The sequence below is a fragment of the Centruroides vittatus genome, unplaced genomic scaffold (genome assembly GCF_030686945.1).
Source record: "Centruroides vittatus isolate TY-2023 unplaced genomic scaffold, ASM3068694v2 contig_452, whole genome shotgun sequence".
Lineage (NCBI taxonomy): Eukaryota > Metazoa > Arthropoda > Arachnida > Scorpiones > Buthidae > Centruroides > Centruroides vittatus.
The window spans coordinates 237,164-258,037 of NW_027122248.1; the positions used below are offsets into that span (position 1 = coordinate 237,164).

At 28.1% G+C, this 20,874-nt stretch overlaps 1 protein-coding gene across 1 annotated transcript in view; it reads right to left on the reverse strand.

Annotated features, from left to right (window-relative positions):
• Positions 1 to 20,874, reverse strand: part of LOC136977166 (uncharacterized protein KIAA2013 homolog) — a 41,411-nt gene that overhangs the window by 18,830 nt on the left and 1,707 nt on the right. Inside the window, exons 2-7 of the mRNA XM_067272609.1 lie at positions 8,988 to 9,061; positions 8,815 to 8,918; positions 7,133 to 7,252; positions 4,285 to 4,413; positions 1,138 to 1,196; positions 972 to 1,064 (exon numbers count right to left, since the gene is read on the reverse strand). Of these exons, the coding sequence (XP_067128710.1) occupies positions 972 to 1,064; positions 1,138 to 1,196; positions 4,285 to 4,413; positions 7,133 to 7,252; positions 8,815 to 8,918; positions 8,988 to 9,043 (561 nt within the window). The 5' untranslated portion in view covers positions 9,044 to 9,061. The remainder of the gene's footprint in view (positions 1 to 971; positions 1,065 to 1,137; positions 1,197 to 4,284; positions 4,414 to 7,132; positions 7,253 to 8,814; positions 8,919 to 8,987; positions 9,062 to 20,874) is intronic.

A 20,874-nucleotide genomic window follows, 5' to 3' on the forward strand; every position in this document is an offset into this window, starting at 1 on the left:
GAAATTGTAACGGAAGTTACCAGTAACTGCATCTAGTTACCAAAGAGTTTAGAAAATGTGACCTAAATAACAGAATGGCATTTAAAAATCACTGTTATGACGTCACCGGTTGTCCTGCAATTGTTCTTACCGAAGTAAATGTGTGTGCCGCCAAATTTTTAAATTATTAAAAGTGTACCGTGTTGAAAAAAGGTTGAGAATCACTGATCTAAGCAATTACAACTGCCTAATTTGCCTAGACTTGATTCCATCCTTGATTTTAGATAAAATTTTGAACAAACCTTAAATAAATTTATAATGATACTAAAATTGCCAGATTGAAAAATCATTATCAAATGGCTTTCAATATTTCAAAATCTGGTAATAAATCACCAGTTTTTTTAATTTTTTAGTGATGGACTGGCAATATTGCCTGAATGTTGCTAGTCCATCACTAGAAACATATTGGTCTTCTGCAAAGCAATATATATTCAAGTTGGTGTGTACCAAAAACGACAACTACCATATGTCATCTGACCATTAGTGGCAAGTCACATGCAAAGACAACACACTATCATGGATTAGTTTAGTCCATCACATTGTTCAAATGCCTGCTGTAGCATTTGAACACCGCAACATGAAGGACACTTATTGAAAATGAAAGGATCAGAGTACTGGTATGTAAAATGAACAGATTCTAATATATCAGAAACATTCCTATACACTGATATATCAATATTGGTTATATCTCTATTATTAATAAATATATCGCCAAGTCATACATTTTTTAATAGTTTTACCACATCCTTATAAAGCCAAAGTCAATAAAATCAGAATTTCCACTAAATGTAATCCTGTTTATGTATCATGTTTAATTATATCAGTTGGTTATCATCATCAGTATATGCAAATTTCAAAATGATTACAATAAGTGGATTCTACTACAGTTTTCAATAACTATAGAAATAAAATGCATAAAAATGAGTACTTACTAAAGAATTTGTGACTGTTATTTTTTGAACTAAAAGTGATGGAATAACACGATGAGCATAGAAAACACTTGCGACACTTACAGTTTTTCGATACTGAAATAAAAGAATTTGTAACTTCATAAACTGAGAGAAAAAGCTTCAAGATAAAAATATTAAATATACATACTTTATTAAAACATTGAAATTTATAAACTTTTCCAGCTGTAAACTGAGTTACCACTCCATCTGTTTAAAACATATTTTAAATTAAAATTTCTTTTTAGATTATTAATAGTATAATACTACTATAAAAAATATTATAAATCTCAACCCAGTATAATAACTTACCATGCTTTTTGCTTTATAAGACAAGTCATTTGTATTGGATGCATCACATTTTTCACATTACTTTTTTGGGGGAATATATCCATATTTGACTTATAAGACATCCTAATTTTCAGATAAATTTTAGGTACAAAGAAAGTGTCTTATAAGGTAAAAATATGGTACTTTTTAAAAATTATTCATTATTTTTGAATCTTAAAATTTTAAATAATGGTTATGACAAGATTTTGATGTAATTGTTGTCATATATAAATGACAATTAATATAACATCCATATTAAAAACAATTTCTTGATTCATAAGTTGAATAAATATAAAACTTACAGTAAGGTAAGTTTAGAATTTACAGTAGAGCATCGATTATCCGAAACAATTCAAGACTGGGGTTGTTCAAATAACTGATCATGTATAAAAAAATATATTAACCCATCCCATGTTAAAATTTTTCTTCATTGTGTGTCACTTTGTGTTGAATTTTCATCCATTTTAAGCCTAATGAAAATTTTTTATAGTAATAATCGTGACTATTGTATCGTTAAAAATTATTTCTTTATTTTGTACAAATAAAAACAACAAAAAAAAATTATATTTCGGAAGTTAATCTAGTATCAAAAATGTTCCGATTCAGCACGACACATGTCCAGACACACGGTCTTCAGAAAAACACCACACAAAACAAGCGAAACTCTTTCTTTTTCTTGGGTTTATCTGGATATGTCAGCTGCCATGGCTATATTCTCTGACGAGCTGAAGCAAAACTCGCCACTCACGACGGGAAAAAAAGCCTCATTCAAATACTGGTGCATCCGTAAGTACCCTCTGATGGTCGTGCCAGTGCTGCCAGCTAAAACAAGCACACCAACAAAAATAATACTGGAGTAGCCCAAGACATAGCCAAATATTGCAGCACCACAGCACTAGCAAAAATTTAAATTTGCCGACTGGAATGCTTTCGGTTAACCGATGTTTCAGTTGATCAGTATTCAGATAATCGATGCTCTACTGTTTTACTGAAAAGTTTGAGGACTCTTCATTACTTTTATCATCAACTAAACAATCAAATAAATCACAAATTTTTTCTATTTTTTAGAAATGAAAAAAATCACTGATTAAAAGTTTTAATGATGAAAATGATGTAAAGCTTCATAAGCAATTTGTTCTAAGATTTCAAAATTAAAAGAACTAATTTATTCTTCTTAAACATCATAAGCTGACTAGTATATTGTCATTTGTTTTTTTTATTTTTATACCCATTTACTGTTAAATAACAAAACATGAGAAGAATCCCTAAAAAAATTTTCTATAATAAACTTTAGTATTCTGTTATTATAAGCCAAATTTTGCATTTGTTTAATTATAGTTAGGACTATACTAATTATATATTAAAATTTCTCAAAATATTACTTTGATATTAAAAATTTTTGCTATATTTGTAATTTCACAAATTATTTCAAATAAAAAGAATTTCTAAATAGGTTGTATATTTTTGCAAACAATTTGAATCTACGAAATAACATTAGAAATGCTTGAAAATATTGCAAATTAATGTAGATCCAAGTTAAAAATTATTGAACTTTCACAATGTAAAGTTATATCACTATAAATTTATATAAGGATTTTGTTGAACTGAGTTAAAGATGACAACTAATGACAGCATGAAATATTTTAATATTTAAAAAACATAATTATTGAATCAAATAGAATCACAGACAAGGCTAAAATAATTAATTAAAATTAATTCTATTACAACTGAATTTATATTTCTGATTACAAGTATAAAATCAGTAACATCTGTTGATGATACACAGATGTTAACTAACAAAAATAAAATAAATAATAAATTTGGATACTTCAAAACTGTGTGCTACATGTGTGTACATACCTAAGACTACTAATTGTTTCTCATGAAAGATGTTCTCTGGTATATTAATTCAAGTTTGTCTTAAAATATATCATCCTATTAATATTTCTAACAATCTTCCATGAAATCAGAGTTGAAAACAAATGCTTTTTAAAAATAATTTTATTTCAAATTAGTATGTACAGTACAAGTAAGATAAAATATCTAACTTAACCCTTAAATTTGTCAAAAATCATAGCACTGTATACAAGATGGTTCAACTTAAAGTATCCATATTCAGAGCAATCTGCAAAAAAAATCAGTGGGTGCAGTCATACTTGATTATAAACTTTTCGGATCATAGGAAACAGATTTTGACAATAATAATAAAAAATTTTCAATAGTTAAAATATGACATTGTAAATGGGAAAAGATGGTAGAATTTGCATACTGTTTAAGCCATAAGATATCTAATCTGTAGTATATTGCACCTGATCATCCTTGACAAATCCCACAGCTTTCATCAGCTCTTTGGGATATCTAACAACTTTTATGTACTGTACCTTGTCATTGTATGAAATGAATGCAATAAAATCCATTGATTAAACTCTTCATATATAATTAAATATGATTAATTTCCTAATCACACAACCATCCTGATCGCTCTTCTATAATCTTTTTCTGTTCATACCACCATATGTCCTTTATCAGTGAGCTATTTGAGCTATTTTTCTCTTAATGTCAAAATTTTTTCCCTATGATCTGGAACTTGTACATACTAAGAAGTAAGAATGATAGTATTTTGCCACTTGGTTTTTCTCTGTAGATTACTCTGACTAGTGACACCTTAATTTGAGTAGTAATAGTTAATTTGAATGTTATATATTCATTAAAATATATAAAAAAAATTTCTTAATAAATAACATTTATAATATTAATATTTATTCTAAAAAATTTATGCTTTTATATTTCAAAAATTATAAACACATATTATTAACTAAATGAAAATATATGTTGCTTAAAATAATTCTAAATGACAAAATTTATAACTTTTAGAAATAATTAGCCCATTTGTGAAGTTATTGTACAAAAATAAATAAATGATTTCTTAACCACATATGTAAAATTATTAGGTTAAAATAAATCTAACCTTGACTATTTGTTCCTGGTAATTCCACTTTAACTATTGGATGGAACCAAATTGGTAAGGATAATGATCTTTTGTTAAAAATGTATAATGGACTTTCAAAATCAATAGGAATCCCAATTTTTCCATTACCTATAAAAAAATTTTTGCATACAATTCACCAGTAAATTAATATATTTTATACTGTACATAAATAAACAGTATAATACATTTAGGATGTCCCAAAAATTACTTATATTTTGCTGAAATATATAAAATTTCAAATATATTAATGACATATTTATATGTAAATATTTCTTTACAGTACAAGTATTAAATTTCTGTTGATATAAATAAAATTAAAAATTTTAAAACAAATAGATTATTTACAATGAATTCTTAAGAATTATTATTATCACAACATAAGATCTATAAAAGCACATCAGAGATCAAACACATCATTCAAAAAATAATCTCTGAAAGCATAAAATTCCACAAAACTTGGCACCATTATGATGACTAACTTCAAACCTTCCAGTTTGAACACTAAATTCAGAGAAATTCTACCCAAAGTTCAAATAATGCTTCTACGTTCAAACTGTGTATGCAATGAAAAAAGTCATCTGTTGTGTGCCCAAGTTGTCTTTCACTCTTACTGTGAAAGCATTTCTTGTGTTATGCTCATCTGTTTTCAGTGAATTTTTCACTTTATTTTGTGTGTGAGAATCTAGAGCCATTGCTTTTAAATAATTAGTAAACATTTTTGTAAGACTTTTGTAGAACAGTTATTTCTGTAACATTTTTGTTAAGCCTAACATTACAATCTTTAGGAGGAAGTTAATATAATTATATCATATAGTCAACTTCCCATTTGTGTGGCATTTGGTTTCGTTAATCACTACTTTCCTTGGTTTTGTTAATCACTACTTCTAGAAATCATTATCTGATTGGAAGATTGAGGATGAAAACCTATAACTGTTGCTAAATACAAAACTGTTTATCATTCTCTGAAAAGAGAAAAATGAGTGACACAGAAGTCTTGCAGTTATTTATTGTTGGTGTCCAAGCACTAAATCAGAGAGAGAGAGAGAGAGAGAGGGTCTCCTGTCCTAAAGGATTGTCATTTCAAACTGTCTCTTAGTGCATCTCTGTCACTGTAGGATAGAAGTTTTACAAAAGAATTAGCATCTACTTGGAATCTATATGAAGTTATTAAGAACTTTGAAAATTTGATTGTTTATCTTCAATGTTGGAATTTAATGTTAAATTTAAGTATGGGAAACAGAAGAACTGAATATAAACTCTCTCTCTAATAGGATGTGTCTTTCTTGTATTATAGTTAGATTTGCAACCATTATATTTACTAGTATAGTTCTTTAAATTGTTAAATGTGGCCATCCAAATGTTTAAATAACCTATCATAAAATAAATAGTTTTATTGTTTAATCAATTATCTTTAGTGATTATTTATCCCAGCCAACTCTCATTACTTCCTAACTCCATCCCTTATTCCAAATACTTTATATGAGACTGCTAATCCAAACTTCAATTCACAGGCATAACTATAACTTGTGTAGTGTCACAAAACATGACAGCAGTATATATGTTGTGGATATGGTGGCTATGTTTAAGATGCCAAAGTCAACAGTATGTACAATTCTTAAGAACAACAATGCAGTAAAAGTAGCAAATATAGCTAATGCTGTGACAATGTTGGTCTCAAGGAGATCACATATTATTGAGGAGATGGAAAAACTTCTCCTAGTGTGGATAAATGAGAAGTAATCAGATGGTGATATCATCTCCAATTGAACTATTTATGAGAAAGCCAAGCAAGCTGCTTAGTGATCGTAAGAAACAGGATATTACCAGTCCTTGCTAAGGTATAGTAAATATAATTTTCATTTTATTACACAGTATTTACAATTTTATTTATTGTTTTTATGTTTTAATTTATTATTTAGGGCATTTAATTGTGTTATTTTTACCTTAAATTATGTGTATTTGCTGTTTAAGTTTATTGAAATGGGTATTTTTAGGGTCTGAGAACAGATTAATTCACTTTTTGTTATTGTTTCTAATGGGGAAAATTGATTCAGACTTTAAACAGCTTCTTGGAACAAATTAAAATTGAAGTATGAGGCACCAATGTATTATTATTATCTTCATTTCCATCATAATCTCTGAATTGTTTGCAAGTATGTTTTGCAATGTAGCTGACTGATTTAAAATTTTCTGAAATATTAATGAAATAGAGTAGAGAGTCGTTTATCTGAATCAATTGGGGACTGGGGTTGTTCGGATAACTGATTTTTCGGATAACCGACTATGTACGAAAAAATATATTAACCTGTCCGATATTGAAATTTTTCTCCGTTGCGTCGCTTTGTGTTGAATTTTTGTCAATTTTAAGCCTAACGAAAATTTTTATAATAATAATCGAGGCTATTGTATCGTTAAAAATTATTTCTTTATTCTTTATTTTGTACAAAGAAAATAAATATATTGAAAAATATAAAAACATAAAAATTATACTAATTATACTTTAGAAGTAAATCTACTATCAAAAAAGTTCGATTCGGCACACACAGTCCGACTGGAAAGCGTTCGGATAACCGACGTTTTGGATAACCGGTGTTCAGATAAACGACTCTCTACTGTACATCAAATTGAAAACATTCTGCTCTTGGTTTTCATAAACTGTACATTTTCATTTTAATATAATATTTATATTTTATAAAGAAATAAACATATCATTAAGACATTTATTTGAAATTTAATTATTTCATTGAAATAGGTAAAACTTTTCTCCTGTATAAATAATTTTGTATTAGTATACAAACAAAAATTTATTTGCTATGTTTCAACTTACCAACATATGGCATAAAAGACATTTCATCCTGATCATAACTTTGTGATACTGTTGCATCAAAATGACTTTTTTCTTCCATAAAAGGTTCTAAATATCTAGAAACACATCCAATATTTGGGTCTATAAAAGCAAAATTGTATTTTTAATTTTGTACGTGTAGCTTTTTATGTTATTAAATATTTTTAAAAAGACTACATTATTTGACATAAAGTATTTATATCTAATTAAGTATATAACTTAGTTTAACAACATTACAATATAAAAAATGAGTAATAATTTTTTATAGTTGTGTATGTTTATTAAACATTAAACAAGCAATGCAGATTTAAAGGTAGATAGATAAAAACAGGATACAATTTAACAATGATTCCATACGTCTCAATACTTCATATGAAGGATAATTTCAGAAGTTTTATAATTTTATTTTATAATAATTTTAACATTTAAAAGCAACACATTTTTTTTCTGAACGTTTAAATGCATATGTTCTATTTGTTGAACATTTGTTTATATTGGTTTATATTTAAATATTCATTTGAAGCCTGATAATGGATAATAAAGGTTAGCAGAAAACATTTGCATATTAAAACATTTCCACTGTCAAGAAATTCATAAAAAATACATTATCAGAAACATTCTTACTGTGTAATACTAAAATAGCATTGTATATTACATACCATTACAAAAAAAATATTAAATATAAAGATGTATTGTAGCTATAATAGCTTTCTTTTGCAGCATAACAGTAGCTATGCTGCAATAGAAAGATATATTATATTATATTAATTACTTTAAATTCACTGTTAGTGATGGATATTAGGAATGATGAATTTTTGTAATTACAGTAGAGAGTCATTTATCCGAATCAATTGGGAACTGGGGTCGTTCGGGTAACTGATTTTTTGGATAACCAATTATGTACGAAAAAATATATTAACCTGTCCGATGTTGAAATTTTTCTCCATTGCGTGTCGCTTCGTGTTGAATTTTCGTCGATTTTAAGCCTAACGAAAATTTTTATAATAATAATCGAGGCTATTGTATCGTTAAAAATTATTTCTTTATTCTTTATTTTGTACAAACAAAATAAATATATTGAAAAATATAAAAACATAAAAATTATACTAATTATACTTTAGAAGTAAATCTAGTATCAAAAAAGTTCGATTTGGCACAACACAGTCCGACTGGAAAGTGTTCGGATAAATGTCTCTCTACTGTATTTGAATAAACCATTAAATTGAGAAATGCTATAATTAAATTATAGAAATTAAACAAAGTGTTGATGAGTTTTTTGTTATTTAGCATATGATTTATTTGAATTCATATAATAAGTAAATGATTGACAATTTGATAATATGTAACAGCTTGAAATGTCTGAAATGATGATAAAAAGCAAAAAAAGATTTTAACATAAATTCTAGTTTATTTCATTCTCAAGTACAATCTTTATTATACATTTTCAAAAATTATTAATTTGATTGTGCTCTTATTATTAGATCAAATTCTACACAATTCTGAATAAGAATTAAATTATAAATATTAAGTATAAAATGTTAAAAAAAATTTTATAGACATATCTACAAATAATTTTATCATACATTTTTATAACTTAAAAAGAATCTTTTATTTAAAATTTAATTAAATTATAATAATAATTTGAAATATTTAAAAATAAATACCTATCATTATTGGAGTCCTCCTCCTAACCCATCGAAAACCAGATGGACCAAGATATAATATTAATCCCAATATAATAATTATAAGTAAAAATGTCTTTCTAGATCTGAAAAACATAGCTTTAGTACTTTTGTTTTTGAATTTAAGTTTAGAAACAAAATTTTATCTAACTTACATAGAATAACCATCAAACAATCTTTTATATCTTCGAATGACTTCAGTCAACTCCATTCTTATCAATAATAAACACTGTAATGTAGTTTTGAAAACATTATTTGATAAATTATTGTATTCTGTAAAATACAAATCATGAAATATAAATTTAACATGATGAGCATGTGAACTTAGTCTCAAAAGCATTTTATCCTTTAAAACTTAATGAATCCTTTAAGGTTCACCATTTTATTACTTGTTTATTGTTGATATTGATAGCATCAATATAGTATGTCTCCACATGAAAAAATCTAATCCCTATGGTAGATTGTCTCATATTAAAATTAAAAAAAAAATTTTTTATACAAAAAATTTATTTATGGAAAAAATAAAATCAAGTTTTGATAGAAAAAAAAAACATCAAATCAAAGGAAACTGAAGTGCTATCTCAGCTAAAATATCATTAAACTAGCAGGTAAGCCCAGAATTGTCTGGGCAAAAAGTAAAAACAAATGTTGAGGTTATTTCATACTTCTAACCTTTCTATTATATTATATTATAGTATTTGATTTATATTTACAAAGGTTATATTATGTAAGAGTTTATCACATAGAGTGCCCACACTAACACATTTTAAAAATTCTTTAAATTGCATTGCAGTAGAGGAATAAAGAATTTTTTAAATGTGTTAGATTGGTCACTTGGTGTGAGAAAATAAGATAACTTTTGTAGTAATATACTGTAAATCAAATACTATAATATAACAAATATTAAAATGATAACCATATAAAGAGTTGGTTATTTCAGCCTACCAATGTCACATTTATTGCAATACTTGGATGGTACAAAATGGCACAAATTCAATGATAAAGTAGACAGGAATTGAAAACATATGTTAAATTTTTCAGATATCACATTTTCTAATGTCAACTCTAAAAAACTGTACCGTTCACGGCCAAATATCAAATGGAATCTACCAACGAATCAAATTTCAGAAAAAACAGACCAAATATTTAAACTCGGCAACCTTGAAAACCACTTAAATCATATTTTGTGCTGGCTGGTAAACCTGACATTATGTAATTTTCCTATTCAAATACCACTGTACAACTGGTCCAATAGAAAAAGGGAACTGTTGCAGAAGCAGTTCCCTTTTTCTATCGGACCAGTTCAGTAGTTTTACTAACTACTTATTAATACTGGTCTACTATTAATATTTGGAAAGTAATCCGTGTTGGATAGGTTGTGGTGGCCCCTCAGGTGATTGATGATGCTAACCTTAACATCCGAAAGGCTTTGTATGACTTGTTTAAATAAACAAAAATATTGTAAAAATGCGAGAATAATTACTTTTGTGTAATAATAAATTTTTAAAAATTTTGGCTACAGATTGTATAAACTATGCAGGAAGTGTGTTCTTGTAGATATTGCATTTATGGAAAAATTATCGGGCTGCAATTTGAAAAAATTGTACACCTATAAATTCCTACTGTTATCACCTATCTACAGTATCTGTCCTTCCTTAATCTCGAGAAAGGAGTTAAATAAATGAAAGTTGAGACCGAATGTGTAAAGTTTAGGGCAGGGGGCCCAGATTAACTATAAACAAAATTCCGATTTAGAACTGAAGTAACATTACTTTGATTCAAAATTTTTTCCCAAACAGAGTTAGATATATGACTGACATGACTTTATTGCAAACAGGAAAAGTATTATGTACAGGGGCAAGACCACCACTAAAAGGGTGAAAATATTTTAAGGACAATTTGACTTTGATGTTGTGTTATGTATTTTTTATTTTAGTTTATTGTATGTATGTTGTTTTAATTTTTATGCTGAATGTATAATCTCCAATGATGTATCTGGATGTCTTATGTACTGTACATATGTCAAAAATGCCTCATTGATTTGAAAGTTAAAATTCAAATTTCTTAGTAGTTCTGTTAATGCCATTCTTTGTTTCTGTTCAATTTGATTCGAAGACAGAGTGTAACAGTCCCGAAAAGTGTTTTATCAAGTAAAAAAGATTTTTCTGGACTCCTTGTTTGCTAATGTTTATTTATTAATAGATTCACATCTCAGTGAATGTAATTTTTATTCAGCACTTGATTTACTTTAGTTTAACTTGGGTCAGTATAGTCTTTTACTTTTGGATGAAGATCAATCTAACTAAAATCCACTTTGCAGCAATACATGGAGGCTGATCAAAAAAGAATATGACTAATACCTGAACAGGTGCAACATAAACCTAGGAATAATTTCTTTTTAGTGGAACAAAGCTTTGTCATCTGTTCTAACAATAAAAGTGGAGAGATGGCATTGTGTGTCCATGGTGTTCTGTATGTTTCACAATGAAATGTAGTCTTGTTGCTTGTTACCTATAAAAACAGTTATTTAGTTGTCTGAAATAGAAAAATCATTGGAACACAACTATGCAGCTAAATTTTATATGCATTTACAAAAATGTATGTTGTGTTAAGTCAGGTTTTTCAAGGTGAAATGATAGCATAGAAAGCATTTTTGTTGGAAAAACTTCAATAAAGAATAGAAAAATTGGAAGATTATTCACATAAAGAAAGACCTTCGACATTAATTAATAACAGAAGTGTGAGGATTAACACAGCTGCAACCATTGTCAAGGAAGACTTAGAACAACATTACAGAAACTATAAACAATTCTACAGAAGTATGCAACCAATTATGAGTACACATTTTAGGCATTACTCATTTTCACGTTTGTTAGATTCCAAAACCTGTCAAAACCAAACAGATGCAGTGAGTAAACCATCTTCACAGCAGCTGAAGCATGGCAGTACCACCATGATCTCACCACAAAATAGCAAAGCAGCAAATAGAAACATTCTTCTTCACTACTTCCAAAGAAAGCAAAAAACTGTTAATTCATCAGGTAAAGTGATTATTATTGTGGTATTTGATCATGAGAACATTGTTTATTAACATGCCATGGGAACACGATATCATCATAAATGGCCCATATTATGCAAATGTCTTATGTTGCTTGTGACAGCATGTTCAGAAGCAACCATAGTTGAAGCATGTTTTCACTTTGCATCATGAACAATATGATGCCACATAAAATTGACTGAGATACAAGATGACGTGGACAAACACAACATACAGATCATTCCCATCCTCCTTATTCCTGACTACATGGAAATAAGAATATTTTGAAATAGAGCTAGTAAATAATGTCAGTTAAAACAAATTTATTGTTTCTGTTTATGTAGTCTCATTACTTGACTTCATATATTGTATATGAGAGCTGATTTCAGGACTCATATACAATATATGAAGTTAGTTATATATCAGTACAATATTTGATGGATTAAGCAATAACAATGAAACTAGCTAATGTATGAAAAAATTAACAAATAAAGTTTATAAAAACAACTAAGATTTACTAATAATAAATCTTTTTTATTTGGAAATTTTGTTGATATTATATGTAGAATTTTCAATACAAATATCAAGAAATATACAAATATAAAAATGGTAAAATAATTTTATTTGGCATCTATAATCCAATATCACTTCCTAAGCCTTTTAAATTTCCGGTACTCCATACGAAAATTAACCACTAACTAACGTTTTCGATCGCCTCCGCGATCTTCGTCAGGTTTTATCTGGAAATAGCGCGGAAGAAGGGCACCAAGTTGGCGTACTCAAGAACCCAATCGATCTATTCGCTACTCAGGAACGCCAAAGACAAACCGGATTTTCTAAGAGCACCAGGGGTATATAGTGTCCCGATAAGGGATCACAGGTCCCAAAGGGACCTAATATACATCGGATCTACCAAGAGGTCCGTTCAAAGAAGGATCTCGGAACACAAATATGACGTTGCCAAAAAAAGACACACCACCGCCCTGTCGATGTACGCCACCGACCCCGAGATAAAGGCAGATTTTGATAAAACCAGCCTCGTTAAAACGTCATTCGACACGGACCGCATCAGGGCCTTGGAGACCCTTGAGATTTACAAGGCGTCAAAATCGGGGAAATGTATTAATTTCAAGGATGGCAACGTATTATCATACGCGTGGCGGTATGTATCCGAAATGCACCCGCAATGGTAGCATCTCAGGATAGTGTAGTATTCCTGTATGGATGGACAGAGACATTTTTATGATGATATCAGGGAGATTAATTGCATGTTAGATCATTCGCAATTATTGCACGCGGGAGAGATTCGATCGTTTGAATTTTGAAATATTCTTTTTGCATTCTATTTCAAAACCGTCGATAAAACCTGACAAAGATCGCGGAGGCGATCGAAAACGTTAGTTAGTGGTTAATTTTCGTATGGAGTACCGGAAATTTAAAAGGCTTAGGAAGTGATATTGGATCTATAATCTTTACTTTTGTGTATTTACTTATGAGTGTTATGTCTGAGTTACATAAATTAAAATTTTTGCTTTAGCATATTTATCTATTTTATCTGCTATTCATCAAGAGTGTCATTTTGTATACAATTTTTATTTCTAAAGCTGAAAGTTTACCAGATGTGCTTGTAATGCTTACTATTAATTGAGTAATTTCATCAAGTCATTCATTCCTTACTATGTAATATAGGTCTTCTTCACCCAATCTTGAAAAACCTGTTAATTAATATTATCAAAGAAATAAGTAATAAATTGGGTTCTAAGTTTAACTGTTGTTATGTTGATGCTAATATGATATAATCAGCATCAACATGTTGCTTATGTTTGTTTAAGATTCATTTTCTTTGATTCCACACAATATACTAACAAGGAGTGGGAAATGGAAAAATACCAAATAATAGTCATGAGTAAATCATGCAAACTACTCTATTTGCTCAGCATTCAGCAAATACCAATTGTATGGGGCCATTTTAGTATATAAAAGTTGAATCTATTGAATAGTCATATATATATTTTAAGTTTTAACAATAGTAATGTTAAAAAAAGAATTAAATACTTTGATTGTATTCTAATTTTTAAATATTTTAATGGATTTTTAAACAACTATTGGCTTAAACTAAAAGTCCCATCTAGGAAAACACATTCTGTAACTTGTTTACATACTCCTTTTTACTATCTATCATTATTTCAAAAATAATTTTTTTATTGCTGCATAGAACATATGTCTCCAGTCAAAAATTATTGTCATCTTGATTTTACAAAGTATAAAAGCATTTGTCAACATTTTTTATATAATTTATAATTAATCCTTTTCATTTAATATCGTCAGATTTTATTGTTTATATCTTTTTATTTATTTACTTTTATTTCATCTTTTACATTTTCATTAGTTTTTAAATGTTTAAGTACACGTACACACACACACCTTGTAGCAATAATGACAAAAATAATGTCTTTATAATGTCTCCAATAATGTTATCTTTTTATTTTATAATTATTATTTCATTTTTTGTTTTTTAATTATTGTTAGTTTTGAGTAAATTGGGGTGGATATTAGCAGTCTTTTGACATTTCCTGATGTGTGTAATATATTGGGTTGTTCGGAAAGTAATTTCATTTTTTTATTACTAGAGGAATTAGATGTATTTTTACCAGCCAATTTTATTTTAAACCACATTTGCATTCTATACTTCGACAGCTGACATTTTAAGGCTTATTTGTAAAAAATTTTGTTTGATTCTGTACAATTGTTTTTTTTTTTTTTTTTGGTGACCCATCAAATATGGAAAATCGAAAGCATCATTTTCGGCATATTTTGCTTTTTTATAACTAAAAAATCAAAATGCTGTTTAAACAAGAAAAAAATTGTGGTACATGTTTGGAGATGATGTGTTGAGAAAAAGACAGTACCAAAACTGATTTACAAAATTGCATTCTGGCAATTTTAATATCGAAGATACACCACATTCTGGATGGCCATTTGAAGCCAATGAAAACAAAATAAAGGTACCGATTGAAGCAATCTGCCGTATAACAATAAGTGAAATCACTAAGAGATTAAATCTGTTAAATTAAAGCGTTTATTATTACTTAAAACGAATTGGTTTCGTTTCAAAGCTCGACATATGGGTTCCACATGTTATTAACTAGAGAGGCTCTCTATGGTTGGATTTTAAAGAAATTTTTTTTGAGCTTTTATCAGACAATTTAACAATTGATTCAAAAGTGTACTGCCATTGAGTAAACAAATTGAGTAATATCATCAAACAGAAAAGGCCAGAACTGATGGACAAACAAAGTGTAGTGTTTTGCCATGATAATGCCAAATTTCACACAAGTTTGGTAACTCGCCAGAAACTGTTATAGCTTAGATGGGATGTGTTATCGCACCAACCATATTTGCCAGATGGGGCACACTCAGATTATGACTTGTTCCAATCTATACAAATTTTTTTTAACAGTAAGACATTTACTTGAAATGACAATGTCAAAAATCACTTGGATCAGTTTTTTGTAAACAACAATCAAAATTTTTATGAATGTGAAATCATGCTACTACCAGAAACAATGACAACAGGAATTTGACCAAAATGGTCAATATATAATTCAATAAAATATTTATTTATTATAAGAATATTGCTTTTATTTTTCTACGGAAAAAACGAAATTACTTTCCGAACAAACCAATAAATAAATAAAATAAAATATAAGTAAAAATTATTTGTTTTATATATACAGTCAAACCTCAGGTTATGAATGCCCCTGCTTACAAACAAAATTTTGAACACCATATTTGCTCCAGTTGCCATACAATGACTCAGTTTCTGAACAAACTACTTGGCAGAATAAGCCATCTATGGTCAACTTCTATACTTCCCGTGTTAAAGATAGTCGATGGCCTGACCAATCAAGGAATATCAATTTTGAAGTTAGTGTGTAGAGATTGTCTGGTGCCATTAGACAAAGTGAGACAAAACACTGATGACATAGTTATTCAAATTATATTTTAATATGCATGCGAGTAAGATACTACTGTACTTCCATTTTTCAGTATGCATTGCAATTGAAATTAAATCAAACTAAACAAAAATCATGTTAATTGATTTATTATATTGCATGCAGGCAGAGTGGAGTCTCTATTTATAGCAGTTTTTTCTAATATGATGGTTTCAGTTTCAGTTGGTGATGACAGAACATTTTGCTTTTAACATATACTGTATATAAAATGGATAAACATAAAGATATAGATAATATTATATTTGCATTTATAGGCATTTTTATGAATGAAATACAGCTAAAATGGTAAAAAAAAAAAGGTTCTGTTTTGGGGGTCGGGACCAGATTAATTCATTTTACGTTGTTTTTTTTATGGGAAAATTTGTTTCGGTTTGATAAAAACTTTTAGAAACAAATCAAGTTCGTAAAACAAGGTTTAACTACAAATTTTTAGAAAATGATATTTGATAATTATTTCACATATAATAAAATAAACCTAATATTCAATTAACTGCTAAATAGGTGTTTACACCATCTATTTAATCATTATCTTCAATTTCCCTAACTTTTGGGTCCTTGTAAACTATTAAAAAATTAAAACTGAATCAATTTTGAATTAGAATATCAATAAAACTATTGTATACAGAGATCTCTGAAAAATGGGTTTCAAAAATCTAAAAGTGCTAGGGTAATTTAAGATATGGTTAAATAGTGTGTGTAAATTCTAGTTAGGCAGTTAATTAAATGAGTAATGAAATTTCATAAGATTAATTAAACTTTTCATTTGAAACAATTAGTGCAAAAGAACTCAAATCTATTTTTCAATTTTCTTATTACTATACTTAAGATTGTGTTTTCACTTATTCTATAACTATATAAATGTGCTCCACTATACTAAAAAAACAAATTCAATATAACAAAAATATTTAACTTTCTATTGATAACTGTAAATTATTTTACTTTAGTGAACTTATTTTTTTTTTATAAAATCACCAAAACATAAGTAGAGAATAAAGGAAAATTCTTAATAAATATCTGCCTTGTTAATTTCCAGCAAAGAAATTCATTAAACAAAAATGTGCTAGTTTAATTTTAATTTTATTATATAGTAATTCTTCAGTTCTCTTTTAGCCTGCCTTTCAACATTTTAATGAGATTTTTCAGTGTAACTTTTGGTTATTTATTCTACTAATTATATCCATTGTTTTATAAATTATGAATGTTATAGTCTTATTTCTTTTTTCCAATATTCTACTTTACTCGGATCATTACAATATCTAAGTGTTTTCAGTAAGACTTTACTATTTATTTTCCAATATGCATAACAAATACAAACAAGCAATTATTTATTGTGACATTGTCACAATGCCAGACTGCAATTTTTAATCGTATTTTTAATTTAATTAATTTAAAATATATGCTCTCCACCTCAAATTAGTACTTTAGTGTCTTGCCCCTGTACATCACACTTTTCTGTTAGCAATGGAGTCGTGCCAGTCATTTATTAACTGCTTTCAGGAAAAAAGTTTTGAAATGAAATAATGTGACTTCCGGTTTACATTGGAAGTTCACATATAGTTATAATTGGGGCTGCCTGTCCCTAAGGTTTCTATATCGGGTCTCGTATTTCATCTACCTAACTCTGTTCTTGAGATTAAGGAAAGACAGATGGATGGACGACAATGGGAATTTATTGATCTACAATTTTATCAAATTGCAGCCCAATCAGTGTAAAAAAGAACTTCTTTTATATTATAATATAATACACATATACAAATTTGCTTGTTTTGTTTAAGGCTTTCTATCACATTTGCAGAAATCAACTTTTAGTTTTTACTCTATTTTTAAATGTATAACTTGTTTTATAAAACAAGTATACATTTCAATGTAAAAATAGTATATCCTTAATTTTTAAACTGAATAAAATTTAAAAATAAAGATATGTAATACTGTTCAGAATAAAATTTAAATTATTGTTACACTGTTGAGTGTATGTTCAAATGTATTAAGGACAAGGAAAAAATTATTTTTCAGATTCTTAGAAAGTAAAAACGAATTTACAAAGTTTTTTTTTATTTACTTGTTAGAGTTATATGTAATATAAATATTTCCATAAGATTATTTTTAATTAGTCTAAGCTGAGTGTCGATGCTTATTAATAATATTTTTCTCAATTGTATTAATTAAATGTCCAATTTCATTACCTTTTATAGCAAATTTTTTATATATATATATATATTTTTATTCTCCTTTCTTTCTTAATTAATTAATAATAAAACTTCATAAATCCATTTTGAAACTCTAGCAAAAAATACTTATGATCTCATAAGAGAGTACAAACTTAGATAGAGTTTATTATAAATCTGATAGTAAAAATCCAAGTACTGTACTTTGGTCTGTATAACCAGCAGAAAATCGATAAACAAAAGTAAAACCTTTGCATAATTCTCCCATCACATACTCATGACTGCAGAGCAATGGCAGTTCCATACACACAAGTTCATAAATGCAATTTAAAATTGCTCTATTATCCATTTCAAAAATAAGGTATATCAGAACAATAAAATGGTAATTAACTGTATTTATAAATGGGAAAGTTTTTAAATAGTAGGTTAAATGGCTATGACAACTTAAAGATGCAATAAGTGATGAAAAAAATGCCAAAGAACATGATACATTTGACAGAATAACTGTATAAGAAATATACGAGAATGACGGAAAATACTGAATAAAGCATATACAATATAAAAGCAATGCTAAACATGCATGAAGTTTAATTAAATTAAAAACTTAAAAAGTACTTCTGTTTACTTATTTAGGTTTCATTGATTAACAATTAGCCAATGAATCTCTATTAATGTGGAATTACAATAATAATTGAATATTTATACAGATTCAATCTTAATAAAATAACTATAATTGTGATATCGAAATGAATATTATACACATTCTGTTACGACAATTATTTTTTGAAAAGACTGTATCTAAAATATTTTTATTAAATGTTATTGTATATTATATTATACTAATTTCTTAAGTTTTTCAATCTATTTAAACTATTTTTAAAGTTAATATTTTATAACTTGTAAGAAAAATTTTCTTCTTTATTAATTATAATTGTTTTTCTTCCCTACTCACAAACAAAAATCCCATACTATCTTTAGAAATGTTATATTAGATTCAGTAATTTCTAATTTTCTATATTGATTTCTTTCTAGATTTATAACATTTTTAATTTATTAATATTTGAATTTAAACTTTATTTACATTTTCTATTGGTTTAATACTACTTTTAGTTGATATTGTCATTTTTTTTTTTTCAAATATCAAAAATTTTTGAATAATAATACTGTACTTATTCTGGGAGTTTAACTAATCTTCATTACTCCATTAACTCTCATTAATATTAAATAAAAAATTGTACAGCTAACTTTTAATTGCTACAATTATTATAATTCAGTTTTCTTGTGATAATATCAAACTTAAGCTATTGTTGTTTGCTTTGTATCTGATAGAATCCATTATCATTTTGGTGACTGGTTATTCTATCCAATTCTAGTGGAAATTGGATAGAATAGCCAATCATCAAAATGATAAAAATAAAACCATCAAAAATATTATATGAATTGCTATAATTATTAAGTGATTGTTATGGTTATTGTTGATTTTTCTTGTACATTATAATTTAAGCAAAACAATTTACATTTTAATATCACCTTAATTTATAATTTCAAGAAAAATACACTTTACAGTAATATAGTGTAAATTCAACTACTCAAAGGTCTAATTCATTGTCATTCCTCCATCATGCCTAACAATTGCTCCTAACATCAAAATTGTTACATATGACAAGTTACAAGTGGAAAAGTTAACAGGCCACACCAATAGGCATAGCCTTAAAATAGGGAAGAAATAGTGGGTGAAATGGTGTTAAGCAAAGAGTGAGTGGAAAGGAGGAAGGGTATGAGGGGGGAGGAAGTCTAGAAGGATGAAGGAGGAAGTGGAAGTGAGATGCATGAGTTCCTTGCTCGGTACCGTTTGTCAGGAGAGGAATATGAATTACAAAATTTCCCACATAGGGAAAGAACAATTCAGTGTAGCTATTTACAATGAAGTGCACTTGACAGAAGACTGGCCACCCTGTACAAGAAAACTGCCAGAAATAATAACTTTTAATTAGCTTTCAGATGTCGCCTTAGTTTTTACCCTCCTCTGGGAGAAAGACCATCCTGATATGTGCATCCAAGCTGATATATATACTATCCTCATTATGGATCACAGAGCCAACTGCAACTTAGAATATGTGAGTGCTACAGGGCAACCTTTTGAATACCTGCCTTAAAGAACATTGGACTTCTGTCATGAAAGGGTTAGCCAACACTGCTTAGCAATCTTCGTCTCCATCTCCAATGTAGATGTACAGTTTGACTGAGCACATAGCTCTTACATAGAATCTCCCGCAAAGAATAGCTCAGATATTTATAACAATTAGAAATTTACAAAGCTGTAAGAAAAAATGCAGCTATCAACTTTAGAGATATAGACTCCTCCCCCTGCAAGGAAGTTGATCTACGAAGTTTAAATCTCACAACACTCTCTCTCAATTACATCATTCCTCTTCTAACACATGAATGGCAATCACCTATTCTAGTGAATTTTTAATTTGAATTGCAAAGGTCAGTTAGCCTGACAATGCCCATTAAAAATGATTGAAAATGTTTGCTTTCTTGTAATTTCTTGCTGGATATTTGGTGACTTAGGATTTTACTGTACAATAAAGTCCTAAGTCACCAAAATAACTTTTGAACAAAGATAGCCAAAGCTGGGGAAGTGAGATATTGACATGGTAAAGTGACCATGTGCTACCAGAAAACAACAGCACCTGTAGCAGTAAAATTTGGAATTAAGCACTCCTATGTAAGTTGTGAAGCATCACCAAATTAGTAAATGAGAAAGTTGCAGAGCATCACCAAATTAGTTGTAAATAACATTTCACAGAAATAGATGGTG